Source organism: Phyllobates terribilis, unplaced genomic scaffold (assembly GCF_046119375.1).
Source record: "Phyllobates terribilis strain yellow unplaced genomic scaffold, ASM4611937v1 Scaffold_11__3_contigs__length_659146591, whole genome shotgun sequence".
Lineage (NCBI taxonomy): Eukaryota > Metazoa > Chordata > Amphibia > Anura > Dendrobatidae > Phyllobates > Phyllobates terribilis.
The window spans coordinates 390,822,555-390,841,369 of NW_027362771.1; the positions used below are offsets into that span (position 1 = coordinate 390,822,555).

General features: G+C 41.4%; 1 protein-coding gene across 1 annotated transcript in view; it reads right to left on the bottom strand.

Annotated features, from left to right (window-relative positions):
• LOC141166379 (protein unc-13 homolog A-like) overlaps positions 1 to 18,815 on the bottom strand; it is a 192,992-nt gene that overhangs the window by 160,375 nt on the left and 13,802 nt on the right. The window contains exon 5 of the mRNA XM_073653014.1: positions 17,476 to 17,599. Within this exon, the coding sequence (XP_073509115.1) occupies positions 17,476 to 17,599 (124 nt within the window). The remainder of the gene's footprint in view (positions 1 to 17,475; positions 17,600 to 18,815) is intronic.

The window sequence follows — 18,815 nt, forward strand, 5'->3', positions numbered from 1 at the left end:
TGCTTCTGAGGATAAGTTTATCCGAGTCACCAGACTCAGAAATCGCAGGTTAACAGCAGCTCAGATTAGAGACCAGGTCAATGCCACACAGAGTTCTAGCAGCAGACACATTTCTTCAACAACTGTTAAGAGGAGACTTTGTGCAGCAGGCCTTCATGGTAAAATAGCTGCTAGGAAACCACTGCTAAGGACAGGCAACAAGCAGAAGAGACTTGTTTGGGCTAAAGAACACAAGGAATGGACATTAGACCAGTGGAAATCTGTGCTTTGGTCTGATGAGTCCAAATTTGAGATCTTTGGTTCCAACCACCGTGTCTTTGGGCGACGCAGAAAAGGTGAACGGATGGACTCTACATGCCTGGTTCCCACCGTGAAGAGTGGAGGAGGAGGTGTGATGGTGTGGGGGTGCTTTGCTGGTGACACTGTTGGGGATTTATTCAAAATTGAAGGCATACTGAACAAGCATGGCTACCCCATCATCTTGCAGCGGCATGCTATTCCATCCGGTTTGCGTTTAGTTGGACCATCATTTATTTTTCAACAGGACAATGACCCCAAACACACCTCCAGGCTGTGTAAGGGCTATTTGACCAAGCAGGAGAGTGATGGGGTGCTACACCAGATGACCTGGCCTCCACAGTCACCAGACCTGAACCCAATCGAGATGGTTTGGGGTGAGCTGGACCGCAGAGTGAAGGCAAAAGGGCCAACAAGTGCTAAGCATCTCGGGGAACTCCTTCAAGATTGTTGGAAGACCATTTCCGGTGAATACCTCTTGAAGCTCATCAAGAGAATGCTAAGAGTGTGCAAAGCAGTCATCAAAGCAAAAGGTGGCTACTTTGAAGAACCTAGAATATAAGACATATTTTCAGTTGTTTCACACTTTTTTGTTAAGTATATAATTCCACATGTGTTAATTCATAGTTTTGATGCCTTCAGTGTGAATATACAATTTTCATAGTCATGAAAATACAGAAAAATCTTTAAATGAGAAGGTGTGTCCATACACATGTGTATATACAGTACAGTACAGACCAAAAGTTTGGACACACCTTCTCATTTAAAGATTTTTCTGTACTTTCATGACTATGAAAATTGTACATTCACACTGAAGGCATCAAAACTATGAATTAACACATGTGGAATTATATACTTAACAAAAAAGTATGAAACAACTGAAAATATGTCTTATATTCTAGGTTCTACAAAGTAGCCACCTTTTGCTTTGATGACTGCTTTGCACACTCTTGGCATTCTCTTGATGAGCTTCAAGATGTAGTCATAGGAAATGGTCTTCCAACAATCTTGAAGGAGTTCCCCGAGATGCTTATCACTTGTTGGCCCATTTGCCTTCACTCTGCGGTCCAGCTCACCCCAAACCATCTCGATTGGGTTCAGGTCTGGTGACTGTGGAGGCCAGGTCATCTGGCGTAGCACCCCATCACTCTCCTTCTTGGTCAAATAGCCCTTACACAGCCTGGAGGTGTGTTTGGGGTCATTGTCCTGTTGAAAAATAAATGATGGTCCAACTAAACGCAAACCGGATGGAATAGCATGCCGCAGCAAGATGCTGGGGTAGCCATGCTGGTTCAGTATGCCTTCAATTTTGAATAAATCCCCAACAGTGTCACCAGCAAAGCACCCCCACACCATCACACCTCCTCCTTCATGCTTCACGGTGGGAACCAGGCATGTTGAGTCCATCCGTTCACCTTTTCTGCGTCGCACAAAGACACGGTGGTTGGAACCAAAGATCTCAAGATTTCCACTGGTCTAATGTCCATTCCTTGTGTTCTTTAGCCCAAACAAGTCTCTTCTGCTTGTTGCCTGTCCTTAGCAGTGGTTTCCTAGCAGCTATTTTACCATGAAGGCCTGCTGCACAGAGTCTCCTCTTAACAGTTGTTGAAGAGATTTGTCTGCTGCTAGAACTCTGTGTGGCATTGACCTGGTTTCTAATCTGAGCTACTGTTAACCTGCGATTTCTGAGTCTGGTGACTCGGATAAACTTATCCTCAGAAGCAGAGGTGACTCTTTGTCTTCCTTTCCTGGGGCGGTCCTCATGTGAGCCAGTTTCTTTGAAGCACTTGATGGTTTTTGCAACTGCACTTGGGGACACATTCAAAGTTTGCCCAATTTTTCGGACTGACTGACCTTCATTTCTTAAAGGAATGACGGCCACTCGTTTTTCTTTACTTAGCTGTTTTTTTCTTGCCATAATACAAATTCTAACAGTCTATTCAGTAGGACTATCAGCTGTGTATCCACCTGACTTCTGCACAACGCAACTGATGGTCCCAACTCCATTTCTAAGGCAAGAAATCATACTTATTAAACCTGACAGGGCACACCTGTGAAGTGAAAACCATTTCCGGTGACTACCTCTTGAAGCTCATCAAGAGAATGCCAAGAGTGTGCAAAGCAGTCATCAAAGCAAAAGGTGGCTACTTTGAAGAACCTAGAATATAAGACATATTTTCAGTTGTTTCACACTTTTTTGTTAAGTATATAATTCCACATGTGTTAATTCATAGTTTTGATGCCTTCAGTGTGAATGGACAATTTTCAAAGTCATGAAAATACAGAAAAATCTTTAAATGAGAAGGTGTCTCCAAACTTTTGGTCTGTACTGTATATATATATATATATATATATATATATATATATATATACATTGCCTACAAGTAGTATTCAACCCCCTGCAGATTTAGCTGGTTTGATAAGATGCAAATAAGTTAGAGCCTTCAAACTGCAAACGAGAGTAGGTTTTAAGAACAGAAGCATAAATCTTACAAACCAAAAAGTTATGTTGCTCAGTTGAATTTTATTAAATTTTAAACATAAAAGTGTGGGTCAATTATTATACAACCCCTATGTTTAATATTTTGTGGAATAACCCTTGTTTGCAATTACAGCTAATAATCGTCTTTTATAAGACCTGATCAGGCCGGCACAGGTCTGTGGAGTTATCTTGGCCCACTCCTCCATGCAGATCTTCTCCAAGTTATCTAGGTTCTTTGGGTGTCTCATGTGGACTTTATTCTTGAGCTCCTTCCACAAGTTTTCAATTGGGTTAAGGTCAGGAGACTGACTAGGCCACTCCAACACCTTGACTTTTTCCCTATTGAACCAGGCCTTGGTTTTCTTGGCTGTGTGCTTTGGGTCTTTGTCTTGTTGGAAGATGAAATTACGACCCATCTTAAGATCCTTGATGGAGGAGCGGAGGTTCTTGGCCAAAATCTCCAGGTAGGCCATGCTATCCATCTTCCCATGGATGCGGACCAGATGGCCAGGCCCCTTGGCAGAGAAACAGCCCCACAGCATGATGCTGCCACCACCATGCTTGACTGTAGGGATGGTATTCTTGGGGTCGTATGCAGTGCCATCCAGTCTCCAAACGTCACGTGTGTGGTTGGCACCAAAGATCTCGATCTTGGTCTCATCAGACCATAGAACCTTGAACCAGTCTGTCTCAGAGTCCTCCAAGTGATCATGAGCAAACTGTAGACGAGCCTTGACATGACGCTTTGAAAGTAAAGGTACCTTACGGGCTCGTCTGGAACGGAGACCATTGCGGTGGAGTACGTTACTTATGGTATTGATTGAAACCAATGTCCCCACTGCCATGAGATCTTCCCGGAGCTCCTTCCTTGTTGTCCTTGGGTTAGCCTTGACTCTTCGGACAAGCCTGGCCTCGGCACGGGAGGACACTTTCAAAGGCTGTCCTGGCCGTGGAAGGCTAACAGTAGTTCCATAAGCCTTCCACTTACGGATGATGCTCCCAACAGTGGAGACAGGTAGGCCCAACTCCTTGGAAAGGGTTTTGCACCCCTTGCCAGCCTTGTGACCCTCCACGATCTTGTCTCTGATGGCCTTGGAATGCTCCTTTGTCTTTCCCATGTTGACCATGTCTGAGTGCTGTTCACAAGTTTGGGGAGGGTCTTAAATAGTCAGAAAAGGCTGGCAAAAGAGATCTTTAATCCACACATGTGAAGCTCATTATTCTTGGTGCCTGAACTACTTCTTAATACTTTAGGGGGACCAAACAGAATTCTTGTGGTTTGAGGGGTTGAATAATAAATGACACTCTGAATTAACTTTTTACGTTTAAAAAAAAAAAAAAAAAAAATTTGCTGCAGTGCATTTCCCACTTCCAGGCTGATCTACAGTACAAATGTCACAATGCCAAGTTAATTCCGCATGTGTCAACCAGCTAAAACTGCAGGGGGTTGAATACTACTTGTAGGCACTGTATATATATATATATATATATACACACACATGCAAAGCCTTGAAAAAATATTCATATCTTGTCAACTTTTCCCCATTTTTTTACGTTACACCCACGAGTTAAATGCATTTTATTTCGACTTTGTGTTATACACCAACACAAAGTAGCAAGTATTTGTGAAGTGTAAGGGAAATGATAATTAGTTTTCTAACTATTTTAAAAAAAATCTAAAAAATGTGACGTGCATTTGTATTCAGCCATTTGTGCTGCCCTCTCCTTTCCATACTGGGCCCCCTAGTCACACTGTCCTCTCACACAGTATCCCCCACCTATAGGGTCCAGTCTCTATCCTGCGCTCCCTCACCACACTCCCTCTTTGGCTTACTATCCCTTCCTGACTGTGCCCTTGCCCTGTCCCCCCATGTTACCCCCCACATTACTTAGTCTCTATTCTGTGCCCACTCACACTTTTCTCCCTCATACTGTCTCCTCGCACTATTCCCCTCAATAGTCTCCTGACACGCTTACCCCTCCCACTTTCCATACTGCCTCCTCACACATCACCCTGACTCCACATACGGTGTCTCACCGATTCCCCCATACATGCCCCCCATCTCACCCCCCGCTCTTCATATTGTGTCATCAAATTTCTCCTGCTCCCCATATTGTGTTTGCTCTGGTTCCTTCCTTGCTCCCCAAACTTGTTTTCTCAAATCATCCCCACCCCCGTTACACTAAATCTCCCCAACACACAGTAAATCTCTCCCAACCCCATTACACTAAATGTCCCTCCCCCCACACAATACATCTCCTACAGCTCCATTGAACTAAATCATCCCCAAGCTGTAAATAACCCCCACACAAACAGCAAATAACCCACACACACAGTAAATATCCCCTAGCCCTGATACACAAAATCTCCCCCACACAGTAAATACCCCCAACACAGTAAATACTCCCCACAGTAAATATCATTCCCACACAGTAAATTTTCCCTCCACATAGTAAATACCCTCCCAGTGTATTTACCCCCCCCCCATAGTAAATATCACTCCCACGCCCAGTAAACCCCCTCCCACATTAAATATCCCCTAGCCCCCCATTACATTTAGTCTTCGATGTCTTCAGCTCTGGAGCACAGAGCACTTTCCACCCATGTTCTTCACGCACCTCTGGCAATTAAAAAGCCATGTATCATTTCCTTTACATTTCACAAATACTTGCTACTTTGTGTTGGCATATCACATAAATTCCAAATAAAATACATTTACATTTGTGGGTGTAATGTGAATAAATGTGGAAAAGTTCTTGGGGTATGAATGCTTTTTCAAGGCACTGTATATATAGTATATGTATTTATGAATACTTTTATTTATGAATACTTACATACAGGTTATTTAGAAAAGAATGATGCTGAAATATATCATCGGCTTTCAGTCAGGCTCCTGAGAGGAGTTAATTTTCTAACAGGAGCAGCACTTAAAGTATGGTGGAAGGGCGCCTTCCTAATGCTATTAACCTGCAGATTAACCATATACCTAGAGATTAATAACGTTATCCAACCAGACAGGTTTCCTTTAACCCCTTACTGACATCCGCCGTACATGTACGGCACAAGTCGATAGTGGATGTATGTTAAATGTCAATCTCTGACATCGGCATTAACAGCAGCATGAGAGCGCGTCATTCTATTCGCCAATCGGCGCACACATGACATGATTAGGGGCCGCCAGTGGGTTTCTATGACAGTCATGGAGCAGTTTAAGGCCTCTGTGCTTGTTATTACGGAGCTCCCTTGTAACCCAGTCTGTGACCGAGCTTCAAAGGAGACAGATTTTTATAATATGCGACAAAATTGTGTTATTAAGGGAACTAATTAATACAGTGAAAAGTGAAAAAAAGTTGAAAAAAACATGAGAAAAAAAAAAAGTTCATATCACTCTTTTTCCCCATTAAAAATAAAGATAACAATTAACCCCTTCACCCCGAAGCCTGTTTTCACCTTCCTGACCAGGCCAATTTTTTTAATTCTGACCACTGTCACTTTATGAGGTAATTACTCTGGAACATTTCAACGGATCCTGGTGATTCTGAGAATGTTTTTTCATGACATATTGTACTTCATGACAGTGGTAAAATTTAATTGATATGACTTACATTTATTTGTGAAAAAATAAGAAATTTGGCGAAAATTTAGAAAATTTTGCAATTTTCAAAATATTCATCTTTATGCCCTTAAATCAGAGTCATGTCACAAAAAAAATAGTAACATTTCCCACAAGTCTACTTCACATCAGCACAATTTTAGAACCAAAATTTTTTTTGTTAGGAAGTTATAAAGGTTAAAAGTTGACCAGCGATAATTTTTTCCAACAAAATTTACAAAACCATTTTTTTAGGGACCCATCACATTTGAAGTCACTTTGAGGGGCCTTTATGGCAGAAAATACCCAAAAGTGACACCATTCTAAAAACTGCACCCCTCAAGGTGCTCAAAACCACATTCAAGAAGCTTATTAACCCTTCAGGTGCTTCACAGGAATTTTTGGTATTTTAGACCCCAATATTTTTATTTTCGTAAGGGTAACAGGAAAAAATGGACCCCAAAATTTGTTGTGAAATTTCTCCTGAGTAAGCCGATACCCCATATGTGGGAGAAAACCACTGTTTGGGCGCACGGTAGGGTTCAGAAGGGAAGGAGCGCCATTTGACTTTTTGAATGTAAAATTTGCTGGAATAATTAGCGGATGCCATGTTGCGTTTGTAGAGCCCCTGATGTGCCTAAACAGTGGAAACACCCCACAAGTGACACCATTTTGGGAACTAGACCCCTCAGGCAACTTATCTAAATGTGTGGTGATCACCTTGAATCCCCAGGTGCTTCATAGAAGTTTATAACATTGAGCCGTAAAAATAAAATTTTCACATTTTTCCCACAAAAATGTTTTTCAGCCCCCAATTTTGCATTTTCATAAGGGTATCAGGAGAAATTGCACCATACCATTTGTTGTGCAATTTCTCGTGAGTAAGCTGATACCCCATATGTGGGAGAAAACCACTGTTTGGACACATGGCAGGGCTCAGAAGGGAAGGAGTGCCATTTGACTTTTTGAATGTAAAATTTGCTGGGATAATTAGCAGACGCTATGTTGCGTTTGGAGAGCCCCTGATGTGCCTAAACAGTGGAAACCCCCCACAAGTGACACCATTTTGGAAACTAGACCTCTCAGGGAACTTATCTACTGTAGATGTGTGGTGAGCACCTTGAACCCACAGGTGCTTCACAGAAGTTTACAACATTGAACAGTGAAAATAAAAAATAAGAAAAATTCCCTGAAAGAATGTTTTTAGCGCAAAATTTTGCAGTTTCACAAGGATAACAGGAGAAAATGGACCCCAAAATTTGTTGTGAAATTTCTCTTGAGTATGCAGATACCCCATATGTGGTCGAAAACTACTTTTGAGGCATAGTGCAAAGCTCAGAAGGGAAGAAGCGCCATATTGGAGTTCAGATTTTGCAGGACTGGTTTGAGGGTGCCATGTCACATTGGTAGAGCCCCTGAGGTGCCAGAGCAGCTGAACCCCCACATAAGTGACCCAATGTTACAAACTACACCATTCCATGAATTCATCTAGGGGTGCAGTGATCATATTGACACCACAGGTGGGTCACGTCATTGTATACCATTGAGCAGTGAAGAAAAAATAATTACATTTTTAACATGGAAATTTTGTTTCAGCCCCAGATTTTACATTTTCACACTGGGAAATGGGTAAAAATGGCAAAAAAATATGTCCTATAATTTGTGCTGAATTTAGAAATACCTCATATGTGGGTGTACAGTACTGCTTAGCCACATGGCGAAACTCGGGAGGAACAGAGCTATTTGCCTCCTGGAGCACAGATTTTCCTAGAATAGTTTGCGGACTCCATACACAGAGCTCCTACGTGCTAGAAGAGCAGAATCCCCCCTCAAGTGACCCCATTTTGGAAATAATACCCCTTTGTGAATTTATCTACAGGTGTAGTGACGATTTTGACTCCATGGGTGTTTTCCAGAAACAAGCAGCAGTGGATGTTGCTAATTGAAGATTTGCAAACTGCCGTTGTAGTGACCAGTACATTGTGGTTACCAGTACATTATTCCCAGCTCGTGCTTCTGGAGACATGTACCCGTAAATTAGGCAGGCTCTGATTGCTACAGAAATGCCAAACATGTGGACGCTAACTGCGGTTTAGACACACACTGGAGCTTAGAAGGGAGGGGGACATTTGGTTTTGGGAGCGCAGAATTTGTTGGATTTCTTTTGGAGGGCGAGGAGCCATTTTGTTTTTCCAGAGCCTTTGTGCTACCAGTAATGTGGAAGCCCCTATATTATTGTTAACAGATGACAGACCTGAGTGGGGGCTTTTTTTGTGAATGGAGTTGAAGCTTTTATTGGGAATATTTTACATAACATTTTGGATCACGTTTATCCTGCACTCTACGCTGAGCACTTATATTGGGGTTTCCATCTAAATCTCCAAGTGACGTAATTCAGATGAAATCCCCAAGCGATCCATTCACTATAATGAGGCAGCAGAGTTACTCTGGACTTTATCTGGCCTCTGTTCAGCAGTGTCCTGCTTTTCAGAAGTGCACAAAACTGTGGCCGATGGCACTTTTATGCACGCCTAATAAAAAGACGGACACCGTGGGATCAGAGGCCAGACGGCATCCACAGTGCCTCCATCTGCTTCATTATAGGGAATCTTCCGCCGTTGGTTCCTTCTGAATCACGTATTTCAGAGATTTACATGGAAACCCAGGTGTAAGCGCTCAGCGCAGATCGCAGGATAAATGTGAACCGAGCCTTACTGCGATCTTTGGGAGGCAGAATGAACAAATAAGCAGCAGGAAAAGAATTGGTTTTAATTCTTTTTTACTCCTTTCCAAGTGCAATATAATTGATTAGACGACTTTATTCTTCGGGTCGGTGCGATTACAGCGATACCAGATTTATAGCGGGTTTTTATGTTTAGCAACTGTCACACACTAAAAAACGCTTTTTAGTGTAAAAACAAGTTTTTGCATCGCCATATTTTGAGAGCTATAATTTTTCCATATTTTGCCAGACAGAGGGCTTGCTTTTTGCGGCACAAGTTGACGTTTTTATTGGTACCATTTTCGGGCACGTGACTTTTTTTGATCGCTTTCTATTCCGTTTTTTGGGAGGCAGAATGAACAAAAACCATCAATTGAGGAATTGTTTTTTGGGGATTTTTTTTATGCCGTTCCACGTGTGGTAAAATTGATAAGGCAGATTTATTCTTTGGGTCAGTACGATTACAGAGATACCACATTTATATATTTTTTTTATGTTTAGCCGCTTTTACACAATAAAAACTATTTTATAGAAAAAAATAATTATTTTGGTATCGCTTTATTCTGAGAGATGTAACTTTTTTATTTTTCTGTTGACGGAGCTGTGTGGTGACTTGTTTTTTGCAGGACAAAGTGCCGTTTTCAGCGGTACCATTTTTATTTACAGGCGTCTTTTTGATCGCGTTTTACTCCACTTTTTGTTCGGCGGCATGATGATAAAGCATCATTTTTTGCCTTTTTTTTTTTTTTTTTTTACGGTGCTCACAGAAGGGGTTAACTAGTGGGAAAGTTTTATAGGTCGGGTCGTTACGGACGCGGCGATACCAAATATCTGTACTTTTTTTTTTTCTTTTTTTTTTACACAGATAAATATATTTATTGGATTAATATATTTTCTTTTTTTTTTCTTTATTTTGTGATTTTTTTAAAAAATATTTTTATAATTTTTATTACATTTCTTTCACTTTTTTACCTTGTCTCAGGATGGGACATCATTTTGAAACTCAGATTGCTGATCTGATGCTTTGCAATGCATCAACACTGCAGAGCATCAGAGCAGCGTCTGACAGGCAGGAATGAGGCATCTCAGCTCCTGCTCTCTGAGCAGGCGCTGAGTGGCCACCTTCCTGCAGGACCCTGAAGGACCTCGCGGCCATCTTGGGACCGGAGGTAACTATGGAGACCATCAACACAATGCAATCACATAACGTTGTGCTGATGGGATCACACAGGGAGCCCACTCCCTCTGCGATGCCCTGCGATGTCGCTGTCACTACTGACAGCGGCATCACAGGGGTTAAATGCACACGATCGGTGCTAGAACCAATCGTGGGCGGTGCTGTGGGGTGTCAGCTCTCACACAGAGCTAACACCCACATGTGATCACGGCAGCGCTCAGCGTGAGCCCGCCCGATCACCGCGCCGTACATGTACTGCTCTTTGCGGGAACGCAACTCCCGCAGAGCAGTACATGTACGGCGCATGTCAGGAAGGGGTTAAAACTTGTGGAATCGTCGTGTCCAGAAAAGTACGATCTATCAAAATATGAAAATAATTGACCAACTGTTAAACACCAAAAAATTCCAAAACGCCAAAATTGCATTTGTTTGGTCGCTGCAATACCGCAAAAAATGCTGTAACAAGCGATCAAAATGTCATATCTAGGTCAAAATTGTATCAATAAAAGCATTGTCTTGTCCTGCAAAAAATAAGTCCCCACACAGCTCCATTGACTGAAAAATAAAAACGTTAGGAGTCTCGGAATATGGCAACGCAAGAAAAAAACATTTTTGACCTCTAAAATAATTTAAAAAACTTGAGAAGTTTGGTATCGCCGTAATTGGATTGATGAGGAAATTCATACTGCGTGGTCATTTTTACCACACAATGTACACTGGAAAAGCAATTCCCAAAAAACAATGTCATGATTGCTGTTTTTTTTTTACAATTTCACCGCACTCGGAATTTTCTCCCGTTTTACAGTACACTATGTGGTAAAATAAATGAGTCAGTCAAAAGTACAACTCGTCCCGCAGAAACAAGCCCTCATACATCTGTGTGGACAGAAAAGTAAAAAAAGTTATGGACCTAGGAAAAAAACAAAAACAGAAATTGGCCAATTTTTTGTACCCTTCCAACTGATAACTGTCAAAAGTAAGATCCCTCTGCTGTGTTGTAAGCTGCTTATAGACCATGGCTTTTGCTGTAAAATGCAATTTAGAAAATGTAAGGAAAATGATACTAGAACAGATGAACTTTATATGGAGTTAGTGAGAATCACCAGAAAATAAGGCAGCTGTGTACTGACTACTATTTAACATGAGTTTAAATGTCATTTGCTAATTCTAAACACAGCCACATCCCCAATTCTAAAAGAGTGTTCACACTTCTGCAACATTATTTTCGTTGTGGCACTTTTAATTTCCCCCTCAAAATTATTTCTAATTTGTTTCTGAATGTATTTGCACAGATTATGGGTGACAATAAAGGTGGAAACAGTTCTGAAATGATTCTTCCTGATATGTTTCTTACTATATATACTGTGTATATATATATATATATATATATGTATATATATCTATATATAAATACATAGATTGATAGACTCCACAACACCAAGATGGAAAATTGTCAACATTTTAATGATATGGTAAATGGTAAAAAGAGAAAACAAAATTTTCAGAGCATCTCGATTTATTCTGAATCGAGTATGAACAGCATGTGCAGAAATACACACACTTACATACCTTGGCATGCTATCCGCAACGTTATTAATGGTGGTCTGATGAATGTTCTGCTATGCTGAATACAACTCGTCACACAAACCATAAAGATCTGCTGCTGGCAGCTCCTTTTGCAATTGCTGACCAATGACATCTCAAATGTGATCAATGGAAGTCAAGTCTGGAGACGCTGCAGGCCATAGTAGCACATTTAGGCCATGCAGACTGCTCACCGTAACATCATGCGGCCTGGCATTGTCGTGTTGAAGAATGGAGATTGTCGACAATTATGCACAGGGGTGTACGGATATGCTTTGTCATGAAACAACACTAAGTTTTTACCACTTCAGGCTTTGGTAGCACATTTAGGTCACGCAGGCTGCTAACAGTAGCATGTAAAACCATAACACGAAGAGACATAAATTCAAACACATTACAGAAAAAAAGAGCAGCCCTACTTACCAAGTGTTGAAGTGTTGATCAAAATATCGACTAATACCTCATTTATTTATATATTTTTCATAATTATATTGCATATTTATTCATTTTTATGCAGGATAGAGCTAGGCCCCATAGTGCTGGATGGGTAAATAGGGATTTCTGTCTTTGTCGGATGCACTTATAGAGGTGCATCTCACTAAATTAGAATATCATCAAAAAGTTAATTTATTTCAGTTCTTCAATACAAAAAGTGAAACTCATATATTATATAGAGTCATTACAAACAGAGTGATCTATTTCAAGTGTTTATTTCTGTTAATGTTGATGATTATGGCTTACAGCCAATGAAAACACAGAAGTCATTATCTCAGTAAATTAGAATACTTTATAATAACAGCTTGAAAAATTTTTTTTAAAATTGGAAATGTTGGCCTACTGAAATGTATGTTCAGTAAATGCACTCAATACTTGGTCGGGGCTCCTTTTGCATCAATTACTACATCAATGCGGCGTGGCATGGAGGCGATCAGCCTGTGGCACTGCTGAGGTGTTATGGAAGCCCAGGTTGCTTTGATAGTAGCCTTCAGCTTGTCTGCATTGCTGGGTCTGGTGTCTCTCATCTTCCTCTTGACAATACCCCATAGATTTTCTATGGGGTTAAAGTCAGACGATTTTGCTGGCCAATCAAGCACAGTGATACTGTTGTTTTTAAACCAGGTATTGGTGTGAACAGGTGCCAAGTCCTGCTGGTGAATGAAATTTCCATCTCCAAAAAGCTTGTCGGCAGAGGGAAGAATGAAGTGCTCTAAAATTTCCTGGTAGACGGCTGCGCTGACTTTGGTCTTGATAAAACACAGTGGACCTACACCAGCAGATGACATGGCTCCCCTAACCATCACTGATTGTGGAAACTTCCCACTAGACCTCAAGCAGCTTGGATTGTGGGCCTCTCCACTCTTCCTCCAGACTCTGGGACCTTGATTTCCAAATGAAATACAAAATTTACTTTGCATTCACTTAGTGCGCCAATGACTGCCTTCTGGACATCTGTCAAGTCAACAGTCTTCCCCATGATTGTGGAGCCTACTGAAACAGACTAAGGGACCTTTTTAAATGCGTGGGAAGCCTTTGCAGGTGATTTTTGTTAATTATTCTAATTTACTAAGATAATGACTTTTGTGTTTTCATTGGCTGTAAGCCATAATCATCAACATTAACAGAAATAAACACTTGAAATAGATCACTCTGTTTGTAATGACTGTATATAATATATGAGTTTCACTTTTTGTATTGAAGAACTGAAATAAATTAACTTTTTGATGATATTCTAATTTAGTGAGATGCACCTGTATAGTGCTGGGCAGCCGGTCTGTTTTAAAATTATGGGTGTCACTAATAGGCTGTAAGTCAGACACTGTGCGACACACATATCTGTGTGACTGGCGCCCTATGCAAGCCTCATACGTGTGCATGTATAATACTAAGCTACCAACCCCTCCATGAATGGCAGGTTCGTGAGTGGTTGCTTCATCAGTATTGTGCACCTGTGCTGCCCCTGCCTTTATCATGGAGGTCTGCTGCATCCTGCTAGTGCATTGGTGATGTGATTTGGTGTTGGTAAGTAAGGCTGCTCCTTTCTCTGTAATGTCACAGTAGCCTTTGAAACATGCGGTCTGTCTTTGGAGTAACGGCCTTGCCACTGATTCCATGATTGATCCGCTCTATAATGCAAGTTAAATTGGACATGACAAATCAAGCCTAAGATTTCAAACAGTGTCTACACCAGGGGTCCCAAACATGCGGCCCCTCCGGCTGCTTCTTGCGGCCCGCAGGCACAGACCCCGTAACGATCGCGGCTCTCTCCAGCAGCCGCCGACATCAGCGCTGTAAAGCAGTGTATTGCAGCGCAGAGACCGGCTCTCTGCACAGCAATACCAGTGTCAGTCGCCGGCCTATCAGAGGCCAGCAGCTGACATCTGCGCATGACAGTGACGTTATCAGAAATCATTTGGATGACATTGGGCTAAGAGCAAGATGTCCAGCTACAGTGGTTCCATTTACCGCACACCACCATTTTTCAAAGGCTATCATGGTGTAGAGCAAGAAAACAATGGAGGCTGAAATTGAGTCCAGCTTTTGTCTTGGATGCAATGATAGCCAGAGATTTTTCTGGAGATGACATGTGCAATGCCATGAAGAAGCCTTCATGAGGGAATGTCCCACCAATACTACTCCCAGGATTATGGTGTGCTTGAATCCCTCTAGTCCTCATACCAGGTACTCCAACAACTCATCGTTACATTGATTTGGTCATGGAACCAATGTAGCTTCCATTTCTAAAAAGTGTCCCAAGAGGCGTTATTCAACACAACAAGACCAGGCTGCCTGTTGCTTCTTCCACTATGAGCAATCTTTGTGGCCTAAACAAGCTACTATGGCTTGCAGGGTTTCCAGACTTATCTCTCATCAAGCATATCTGGGCATCATTGGTAGGTAAATGCAAATAAAGCTTCCAGCAGCGGATTTTGATGATTCGGGTGCCCAAGTGCATTAAGTGTGGCAGAACATTCCTCAGGAAGCCATTAATAACCTCATTTACAGTATGCCAAGGCATGTAAATGCATGCATTTTTGCACGTGATTAATACTTGATACAGAATAAATCAATACATTATGAAAATTTTGTTTCCATTATTTTATCATTTGCATATCTTTAACATGTCTATTAATCTTGTGTTCTGCGTTATTTAACAACTTTTCCTACTTGGTGTTGCAATTTAATGTTGAGGAGTGTAGTTAGATCCACATACATACACAAGGGAGTACTCAAAGAAACTGGGAATCTTCTTCTGGAAGGTAGGGCTCTTGAATTATGTGAGAACGCTGCTAGGTGAATATTTGTGGAACCCTTCTGATTCAGTATGTCAGCCAATGTGGTTGGGGAAAGTTGTGTTTGGCTCCAGTTAGTTTTTTCAATCAGATCACATGAACAGTGTGTGGTTATGAACTTTTATATCCTTTAGGGAAAAAAAGCATCGGAAAAGGTTGCTGTGAGGCACAAATTTTGCTGTAATTCTTTTCATGCCCATTTACTTAGTTAAAATTTGACAGTAGGACTCCCTGAATTTCCAGTCAACTCCACAAGTTAATCAAAGGTCGGATGGTGATCTTCCAGAATGGTTTGACAAATTTTCATCACATTTTTATCAGCAAGCCACAGGTTCCTCTCCAGTTTCCTTTTACAGAATTTAATGGTATCCATGTCTGTGAAGCATGGATACAACTGAAGATATGTGCAGGTCAGAGCATAGGAGCCCTCATTAGCTCCCTGTCCCAATGTATAACATGCTCTCAAGTGACGCAGGCGCTTGGGAGCACAGAGGTAATGAGGATGAAGGTGAACTCTTTATTGGAGCAAAAGGTAGCTCCATTTTTATTGCTATTTAATTTTTTTGTGGAGTAGATGAGTAGAAAAGAGGGGGAGTTTGAAGAGGGAACATGGTGGAGATAAGTGTGGAGAGAAGACAGATGGAAGAGAGTGGAGAGGGGTGCGGGCACAGTGGTGATGGGAAAGAGATAGGAGACAGAGTGGAGGGTAGATAGCATTAGAAAGAAAAGCAAGCAGTAACACTGTTGCAGTCATATTCATAAGGGGGAACAGTGTAGAGGTCATAGTTCAAAAGCTGTGACAGTGTGGCAATAATAGCTCACAAGGGGAAGTGCTGTGGCAGTCATAGTTCATAAGGGAGGGTGGTGTGGCAGTCCAGGGAACACAGTGAGGGGCAATCATTTATTTAACAGATTACTTTGTCTATGTATTAGGCAGGATTGGGTTTAGTAACTCTGCCCAAATGAGTCCAAATATAAGCTGTCCTGTTATTTCATACTACAAGACAGAGAAATGACAGATTAAATATAATGAAATCACATTTTTTTGCTTGCCATGGAGTCAAAAAGTAAATTAAATTTACTATGTTAGACAATAAGAATGCTGTAGTATTAGTGTGAAGGCTTAGTGAGAGCAATGCCATGGAATTAGAAATCCAAACATTAATTTTCACAGCTGTCCCACCCATCAGGGATTTCATAAGAACTGTGTCAGTTTATGCGTGGGTTACATAAAATTTGCATATTGTATTGATTTTTTTCAGTGTGTGGCAAATGTCATACATTTGACAGACACACAGAGATTATAGTTAGCTTTGATTATATCTTTGACTTGTTTAATAAAAACAACAGAATTTACTAACTCTGTTAAATGGGTTTTCCCACGAACAAAGTCCATTTTAATTAATAGCTCTTTGAATAATAATAAGCTCCACAATTGGATGTGTTTAAAAATAATGTTTGTGTGCTGAGATAATCCTATATATGTGCCACAGTGTAATGGCTGTGTAATGTCTGTGTCTGGGCAGGGAAGGAAGCAAAAGAGAGTATACAGACAGGACAGTATGAGTTTTTAAGCAATGTTTTACCTCAAATAAAGAATCATTTGTAATCCCCTGCTGTCCTGTCTGTATAATCTCTTTTGCTTCCTCCCCTGCCCAGGAGCTGTGGTATGATCAGACCATGTTCCTGTACGGTCAGACACAGCCATTACACAGTACACAGCAGGGCACATTTATAAGATTATCTCAGCACAGGAACATTATCTCAGCACAGCGCTGTGCCTGCTAAACTAATCGCTCAACTGTGGTGTCGGGAGTCAAGACACCCTCCAAAGAAACAATGATTGCCAATTGTAGGGACAGGCTGTTAATATTACAGTCCTGGAAAATCTCTTTAAGGAAAAGTTTACAATTAAAGTTAAACTCAAACCAAAATTAATTCATAATATCAGTTTATAGAATTCATAAAGTGAAATTACATGGAAAACCCTGACTTCATTAAAGAATTTTACATACTAATTATGCAGTGAACCACAATGAACATGAATCATTGAACTCAATTTATTGCAATAATAATGCATTTATAATTTCCATATAACACACTAAATTTGATAGTTTCTTTTTTCCATAAAATGTATTTCGACATCCAAGTCCCTGAGTGCTCCATCAATCCGGACATAATACAAAGTATAAACAAGGAAATGTCTTTCTTTTAAAATGAAAAGGTTGTTGGACTTATGCCAGATTTCTTTATTGTTTTATCTTAGGGCGCTTATTCAAGATAACTTTGCTAGGAAATATTTAAAATTCTTTGCGTAGCATTCAACTTACCAAATGGCTCTGCAAAGAAAAGATCCAATAATATCTTATGCAAGGTTGGTGATTTGATCCCAGAAATCTCATCTCTATTTGTGATGACTTCAGAATACAATGTCCACCATTCTCCAGATCCTTCCTGAAAAATTATGAAAGTACCAGTCAGTATGTAAAACCCAATACATCACATAAGATAGAAATATCATATGATTATACACTACTCAAAAAAATAAAAGGAACACTCAAATAACACATCCTAGATCTGAATGAATGAAATATTCTCATTGAACACTTTGTTCTGTACAAAGTTGAATGTGCTGACAACAAAATCACACAAAAATCATCAATGGAAATAAAATTTATTAACCAATGGAGGCCTGGATTTGGAGTCACCCCCAAAATTAAAGTGGAAAAACACACTACAGGCTGATCCAACTTTGATGTAATGTCCTTAAAACAAGTCAAAATGAGACTCAGTATTGTGTGTGGCCTCCATGTGCCTGTATGACCTCCCTACAACGCCTGGGCATGTTCCTGATGAGGTTGCGGATGGTCTCCTGTGGGATCTCCTCCCAGACCTGGACTAAAGCATTAGCCAACTCCTGGACAGTGTGTGGTGCAACTTGACATTGGTGGATGGGGCGAGACATGATGTCCCAGATGTGCTCAATCAGATTCAGGTCTGGGGAATGAGCGGGCCAGTCCATAGCTTCAATGCCTTCATCTTGGAGGAACTGCTGACACACTCCAGCAACATGAGGTCTGGCATTGTCCTGCATTAGGAGGAACCCAGGGCCAACCGCACCAGCATATGATCTCACATGGGGTCTGAGTATCTCATCTCGGTACCTAATGGCAGTCAGGCTACCTCTGGCGAGCACATGGAGGGCTGTGCGGCCTTCCAAAGAAATGCCACCCCACACCATTACTGACCCACTGCCAAACCGGTCATGCTGAAGGATGTTGCAGGCAGCAGATCGCTCTCCACGGCATCTCCAGACTCTGTCACATGTGCTCAGTGTGAACCTGCTTTCATCTGTGAAGAGCACAGGGCGCCAGTGGCGACTTTGCCAATCCTGGTGTTCTATGGCAAATGCCAAGCGTCCTGCACGGTGTTGGGCTGTGAGCACAACCCCCATCTGTGGACGTCGGGCCCTCATACCACCCTCATGGAGTCGGTTTCTAACCATTTGTGCAGACACATGCACATTTGTGGCCTGCTGGAGGTCATTTTGCAGGGCTCTGGCAGTGCTCCTCCTGTTCCTCCTTGCACAAAGGCGGAGGTAGCGGTCCTGCTGCTGGGTTGTTGCCCTCCTACGGCCCCCTCCACATCTCCTGGTGTACTGGCCTGTCTC